This window comes from Sinocyclocheilus grahami, unplaced genomic scaffold (genome assembly GCF_001515645.1).
Source record: "Sinocyclocheilus grahami isolate Dianchi unplaced genomic scaffold, SAMN03320097.WGS_v1.1 scaffold30.1, whole genome shotgun sequence".
NCBI classification, from domain to species: domain Eukaryota; kingdom Metazoa; phylum Chordata; class Actinopteri; order Cypriniformes; family Cyprinidae; genus Sinocyclocheilus; species Sinocyclocheilus grahami.
In genome coordinates this window covers 633,905-641,742 of record NW_015505209.1, presented here as the reverse complement: position 1 = coordinate 641,742, position 7,838 = coordinate 633,905, and the positions used below count along the sequence as shown (strand labels likewise).

Below are 7,838 nucleotides of genomic sequence, written 5' to 3'. Positions count from 1 at the left end.
TGAGTCATTCATTCAACTGATTGAGTGTGTTATCATGCTGGTATCTTAAGGACTTTCGTGGACAGCTGACTCATAAAGTTTTTGATATTCTTCATATTCTGTGTGGTGGTCAGATAAGTTTAAATAGATTTGTACCTTTTATGGGCATTTTACCTTTATAAAGACATTTTTCTATAAGTGTGCATTATCTTTTGAGTCAAATTCTTACATTTAATCAGTGAATAAGAATAAGACATTTGGGCTGTTACCAAGCAAATGAAATCAGTATCAACAAAATTCATCTTTGCAATCCAGACATAAGCTGCACCTGAAGTGGCATTTAGATGTATTTACACATTGTTTAATGCAGGACATGAATGCATTTAACCTTCCGTTACAAATGCATAAATAATGTTTTGATATATTAAACATAAAACATTGAATACTGATATTTGAAATAATAAAAAAAAGAAAAGATACTTTAAATGTGAAATTAAAACCGCCAGTAGCTGGCAGCAAGTCACTGTCAATAAGTGAGTCATTGCGACAGAACCGAATCATTTAAACGAGTGATTAATTCGGGAACGAAACAACATCATGTTGCTCAGAGACGCAAAACAGCACTGTGGCTTTGTTTGGAATAATTTTTGTTGGCGAAATAGTGCAAAAACAGGCAATATGGTGTCTAAAACATAAGTCTCTTAATAAAACTTCTAGTTTATTGAACGGTTGTAAAAAATCAATATCACATTTGTATATGGTAATTTTTAGCGAAAAAAAGGCACTCTTCCGTGTGAACTTGAGTATAAATATAAACATTTTCTGCCCCCATGTCTTGAATTTGTGATCATTCTGAATGTATTTTAATAGACTGAATCATGCAGTGATCAGGCAGAGCGCACTGCAAATGCACACGCGCACTAGACTTCACGTAATGCGTGCACTCTGTAGCTGTTTTGAATGTTTGTTTGTTTTTGCATCGTGAGAATATTGAGTAAAATAGCTCACTTGTCATGGTGTTACTTAACTATATCCTGTTATGAATAAACTAAACATTTTGAATTTTTACCTCAGTGTTTCTTCTGCGTTTATGTGTGCGGTCACACTCATTTGTTCTGCAGTCTCGAGACAAACAGAGTGAGCCTCGGCGCGAGCTTGTATTCTGTATTCTGCTAACTTACTGCAATTCTCTCTGATGACGCAGTAACTTGCTGCGGGGAAGAACAAATCTTCGGTCTGTCCAATGATTGTAAAGTCATTAGGTCCGTCAGACTGAAGATATTTAGCGGTAATGAGACCAAAAATAATTAAGACCCATCAAATCCGAATTTAAGACTTTTTAAGGCCTTATATTAGGAAAACGTTATTTAAGACATTTTAAGACTTTTTAAGGACCCGCGGACTAGTTATTCAATTTCACATGAAGAGTGCCGTTTTTCTCCAAAAATTACCATGATTACAAATGTAACATTGAATTCAATAAACAATAAGTTAATTAAGAGACACCATATTGCTTGTTTTTGCTCTATAAATACATCTAAATGCCACTTCAGATGCAGCTTCTGTGTTGATTTAATTTGCTTGGTAACAGCCCAAATGTATTATTATTCTAATTCCCTGATTAAATGTAAGAATTTGACTCAAAAGATAATGGACACTTTTAGAAAAAATGGCTTTATAAAGGTAAAATGCCCATAAAATGCAAAAATCAGTTTAAACTTATTGGAAAAGATTAATTTCTATCAGTATGAACTGACCACCACACAGAATATGAAGAATATTAAAAACATTAGGAGTCGGCTGTCTTCGGCAGTCCAGCACAATAAGACACTCAGCAAAATATCGTCTAATTATCGTTATCGATAAAATCCCAGAAAATATTGAGATATAAGTTTTTGTCAATATCGCACACCCCTAGTGTGTGTATTGTATTGTGTAATGGGTATTGACGTGAATTAATGTTAGACAGTAAACGCTATGGGGTGCACGACAATTTGTGGAAAAAATTCCAACAATAAAGTGACATTTTTATTGAATTGAAATGTTGGCAGAAGGCTGTATAGCAGCTCAATAGGTTTTCTGAAAATTGGAACTCCTTGTAACCTTAAATGTTTTGTCAAAATTAAATATAAAAGCCCTTTACGATATAGCTTACGATAATCTAGGGATGTCTTGTGGGAGCAGTTTGGGTGATGTGACAACTAAGTAACAAATGGATCATGTTGTAACAACACACGCACATATGCACACGCACACACACACACACACCTCCCCCCTCTGTGGTACGGCCTGTGTTCATCATCACACTGACGTTGCTCATCTCGTCCTCAAGGCTGTTCTCATTATTAGGTTGCTAGGCAACTCTTTCATTCTCCAGCAGAGCACACACACTAATCTGAGAGCCTAAATGTAAGCCTGTGATACAGGCAGGAATGGGGGCATACCTCGTTCCGAAGTGAGTCCTGGATCCGGTCGGAGAGTCTAACGTTTCCCCTGGCTTTGGTGCTTTGTCCTTGTTCACATGCTGCAGAACTGAATTGGCTTCAGGGCCATGGGGTCCTTTCATCTCCAGAGGGTCCCCCCACAGCTTTGAGGTTCGTTGTGTTGGGGTTTTCAAGGGTTCTGGTGTAATTGATCCAGGGGGCGGAGGTGGGACAGAGGAGGGCATTCTGAAAGAGCTCACATTCTCCTCAGGCAAAGCGTCCTTGTAAAGTGCATTGCTCTTGATGGCAGGTTTGGGTTTTGGTTTGGACAGGATCTGAGACCTGTCCACCAAAAAGGCTTGTCCATCTGCATAGACGGTGCATGTGTCCAGAGTCTCGCCTCCTTCAGAAGACAAGGTGGAGATGCTGGACACAGTAGAGATGGTGCTGGTGGTCTCCAGTTGGGGGTCACCGCTGCTCCGGCTGTCGACCTCAATACCCGAGTCAGTGATCTGTTCATACGGCTCTAGCGGCCCAGGAGGGAAGCTGGGAGGTGTGCAGTTTGTGAGGACGGTTGGTCTCTTGATTTCGGAATTCCCACCACCTAACGAGGGATAATAGGGAGCAAGAGAAGGCCCTTTTGTACCGTTTGTTTTATGTTTGAACAGTTCAGCTATAGTCCCCGCCTGGTCTTCAGGAATGTCAAAACTGTTGGCAAACTCCAGTGGGGGTGGTAGGGGTTCAGCAAACACAAACTCTTCATCGATGTCGACAGAGGCCAAGGGCGGCAGAGGGATGCCGAAGGGCAGCTTGACGGGCTCATCCACTGAGCTAACAGTTATGATGGTCTTGCCATGTGGAGCAGCTGATAGCGCCTTGGGAGCTGGGGGGTTGGTGGGAGCTGGCTGGTTGGGGTCGCGAAGCTCCCCAGGGGTGTTGTCGGGACTCACTGCCTCGTCCCTGTCGCCCTCTGACAAGCTGTTATCCTCCGATTTTGCCCCATCTGTGGTGTGTACCATCAGCAGACCAGCTGACTTCTGCTGAGAAGTGTCCACAATGTCAATCAGCATGTTCTTCTTCTCCTCAGGCCTCTTCTCAGGCTTGCCCAGATCGAGTTGATACTTGGATTCAGTCTCATATTTGGACTCCGTCATCTGCCTCCGCAGGCCCCCGCGGGGACGGCCCATGGTAGCGGTACTTGAGAAGCCAACCTCCACATTTGGTCTAAGCTTGGTGTCGATAAAAAGCGGTTTATTGAGATCAAGTTTGGATGGGCCACTCTTTAGCGGAAGAGGCTGTGATTGCTCCCTCATGGCTCGGTCTCTGGCAGCTAATGCTAAAGCTAACGGTGAATTGGACTCTAGTGGCTTGCCTGTTACTGGGTGAACGTAATTCCCACTTCCTGAGCTGTAGGTCTTATGAGCAGGCAGACTGATCGGGCTGTGTCCTGTACGGGTGTTCAACAGTTCCCTTACCATGGTGGGCTCGGGGCTGTTGAAGTCCGTCACGTTACCACCACCTCTAGGGATGCTAAGTAGTGATGAGGGAGGTGCCATGAGCCTACGCAGCCGCTCATCGCTGCTAAACATGCCCTCATCAATAGACTTGGAGTGTCGGAGACGTGGGGCTGGTGTAGGCACCACGTCCTCATCACCTGCATCTGTTGACTTAAAAGATGGGGAGTTGCGATGAGCATCAAGCCTCTTCTCCCTGTCTCTAACTGCACCGGCAATGGCAGCTGCAAAGGGACTACCTGGATTTAAGCCATCTTCAGGACGCAGTTGTCCTGGGTGATCCGGTGTGGTCGTCTCAATTTCCATGCTGCTACCTTGACTGCTCTTACCGCTGCTGCTGGTGGAGGGCTCTTTGATTATTATGGTCGGAATCGGGATGGAGCAGGTTTTCTCAGGACTGTCTTCTACGTTGGACTGCTTGACAAGCATTCCCTTCCTTCTGGCTGGCTTGTTGGGCACAAACAGTCCAGCTTGACCCATCTTGCCCACATCCGAGTAAGGGTTTTCAGGAATTTGGGCACGGCGCCTATGAAGACTCTGTTGGGCTGTTGGGCTGTGATTGTACCCCTCGGAATCGTACTGTTCGGGACTGTCTCTGTAATACATGCCCTGATCTCTCCACCCAGCAACTTCACCTCTGTCTGGGGCTGTACTGTTTGCATTAGGACTCTGTGACGTAAAGCCTGGTCTGATGGTGCCATATCCTCGACCAGCTGGGACAGGAGCATTATTATTAGGTGGAGATGGAGGGGAGATGGCTGGTGGTGGTGGAATATCTTCTGATGTGTCAGGCATTGAAAGGCTTCTTGTAAATTTCAACATTGGAGGAGTAAGGAACTGCTTCTCTTCTTCGGTTACTCCTGTAAAGGAATGAAGAAAGAAAAATCAACAAATCAGCAAGCCTGTGGGTGCAATCACCACCCGGAAACAATAAATATAATGCCACAAAGCAAATGATACATCTTGAAAGTACGTCACATCAGTGAAAAAGCCTCCAGCTAGAGTGGGCTGACCAGTGAGTGTTAGTAAACAAAAGTATTTGTATAATTTTACAAAGAGCTGAAAGACTTTTGCATGCAATTCATCAAAATAAAGGACTGTGTGAAGATGTACTTCAGTGACAAAACAAAATGAAACAACCACGCACCTATAGATGTTTGCCGCCTTATGGTTCCCTTTGGTACACCCAGAAAGGGGCCTCTAGGACTCCCTGGCTGTTGCGGCGAGTCTACTGCTGTATCCTGACTATTGCAGAGAGACTGCAAAAGACAGAATAAGGCTGACATGATAATAAGAACAAGCAGAATGCAGCACTTTTGCAGTGTCCAGTCAAACCAAGCATCACAAAATATGTTGAAATGATTTCATAAAAAGAGACTGAGATGAAGAAATAAAAAATAATCTCAAGCAGTGAAGCATACTCACAATCCTGTGCATAACTTCACTCTAATTTAAAGCAGCAGTTCGTAACTTTTTTTGTGTTCAAAATTTACAAAATGTATATAATTAATATATTTAAATGTATATAATAAGCGTGTACACCATTTTCCAAACCATGTTTTTGGCTTGTCCTGAATCACTACGGTACACCTATAATAAGTGTTTATATTCGGACTATTTAGACTGGTTCGGGTAGGTACCGCTGTGGAGTAACCCAGTACCTGCATGATTCGCCATAGACATAAACAGAGAGAAGTAGCTCCGGATACAATGTTCTTCCAAAAGACGCACACAGTTCTGTTTATTAACCGCTAGAGTGCCAAAAGATACGGACTACAGCTTTAAGCATCAAAAACCAATATAGCATGCATGGCCAATGGTTGTACCAGACTTGCGAAAAGCGATTATTGCAGTTAGTTATAGTAATTTTCTACAATGACACGGGAGACCAGAACTCTTGAGGGCATGAGACAAGGCATGCTTACATTCATTTCTGGGCTGACAGCAAAACACTTGCTAGTTGGACGTGATTTGACTGCCGCCACCCTCACATCTGCATTTGAGTTGTCCCACATGGGTTTCTGGGGGGGCACGACCTCATCCACTTTATCTGTAAGACAACAGCATCTCAAATTAGAAAGAAGGAAGTTACATTTAATATAAGCTCAGTATCAAATATTGCTAATTTCCTCTAACAGTATCCTCAGAGCAAGGATCCAAACCGAGCAAGAGAGGCGACAGAAATAGGTACAACGACAATGGTCAAGGTCAAAGCCGTGCAAGCGCTTCCTGGTTCCGTTGGAGAAATCTTAGCACTTCTTTCAACGGCCACTGCGCAACATGCTAGCATTTTTTTAGACAGTTCCCATGCATGGGATGATTACTTAGTGTGACTTGAAATACAATCCTCTTCTTCAGACCCTCATTATCTGAAAGCTGATCATCTATACAGAAATGAAGGAAAGGGAAATTCAGAGTCTGATTTTCCTAGCATAAAAGTCATCAAGACTAAATCTCACAAGTCACACACACACACACACACACACACACAAAACCCCCATACATCTGGCATTAAAATGTGCTTCATATCTGGATATTCTTCAGCTGGACTTAAAGGTGCAGTAGGAGATCTCGGAAAATGCTAACTTTAGCCTGATAGCGCTGAAAGCGAACGTCCCACCCTCCCTGCAATCGCTGTCCAAAGCCACGCCCCCTGAACGCACATATGCTCACAGACCAGAATACCAGAGACAACATTACTACAACAGGCTACAGCGGCTCCCAATTCCATCCCCTTGCGAGGACTGGAATTGGGAACCACGTTGGGCTACATCATGTGTTATTCACCGGTGAGAAAACTTTATAGTACAGTTAGTAAAAGTATTACAATACCAGGAAGGAAGATCGGGTTGTTGATGTTTGTCTGCCATTCTCGCTCTGTCTGCACAGCGTGCGTGAACGCGCTGATGACGTATCCTGTCTGTGCGAACAGGGTGCGCAGAGGTATGCAAATACATATGTTGACAGGCAGGTAGGAAAGTCAATTAAAACGCTCGGACCGAGGGTTTTGATTGGACAAACATTTTCTGGTCCTACGCCTTCCACAGAATGTATAAATACAGATAAATACATTTAGACCACTTAACTTAATAATTGCTATCGGGATGTGAAGAGACTTTCAACCAGCATAACAAAAAAAATTTCTGAAGACAATCACCTATTGCACCTTTAATTTATACTTTATACTGTTCTTTGCGATCACACTTTCATTACTTTCGAAACATTTCCACAATAAAAGATGTTAATAAGTTTTAAAAGAGAAAAGAAGAAAATAAAGTTTAAAACTCATTAAAATGAGTGATCAAAGTGCACAATCAATATTTGTTGTGTTGGATAATGATTGTACTACTATCTTAATTATGCATTTTTATGTAGACAATACAATTTGCATTATCTTTTATACCTTTACCAAAAGTACTCAGAATTTGTCTCTGGCCACCTCAGTACGTGGTTTCAGCGATCTGATCAAAATACATTTATATTGTCAAGTGCTGATCATCTGAATGTGATCTGGAAACGCATGTTAATGACAGGACTAAAAGGGGCCACAGTTATACCTCTTCATTCATTACATTTATATATACACTCAGGCTTTAAATATAAAATCCCATCATACCCCTGAGGCAAAACTGAATATAAAAAGAAAATATGCTGCCAAAATTGCCTATTCAGGAGTCTAGTTTATATTCATAACTGAAAGCCTATCTAAGACTGCAGAAGGAGTATGCATCTATTTTATAATCAGGGTCTCCTTTATAATACCTAAATATGGATTTAAAATGACTCTTTTTAATGAACACAGTATGTACAAAGCTGTTTTAAGGACACAGCAGGAGTACTATGCAGCCAGCCACATTATGTTAACATAAAACTAATGCTTACAACGGTTCAGAAAATATCTCCTTCAAGAAGACAAAAGGAG

General features: G+C 42.2%; 1 protein-coding gene across 1 annotated transcript in view; it reads right to left on the bottom strand.

Annotated features, from left to right (window-relative positions):
- The window catches only part of LOC107572162 (SH3 and multiple ankyrin repeat domains protein 2-like), a 104,410-nt gene that overhangs the window by 6,077 nt on the left and 90,495 nt on the right, over window positions 1–7,838 (bottom strand). The window contains exons 21-23 of the mRNA XM_016258574.1: window positions 5,842–5,966; window positions 5,064–5,175; window positions 2,424–4,776 (exon numbers count right to left, since the gene is read on the bottom strand). Of these exons, the coding sequence (XP_016114060.1) occupies window positions 2,424–4,776; window positions 5,064–5,175; window positions 5,842–5,966 (2,590 nt within the window). The remainder of the gene's footprint in view (window positions 1–2,423; window positions 4,777–5,063; window positions 5,176–5,841; window positions 5,967–7,838) is intronic.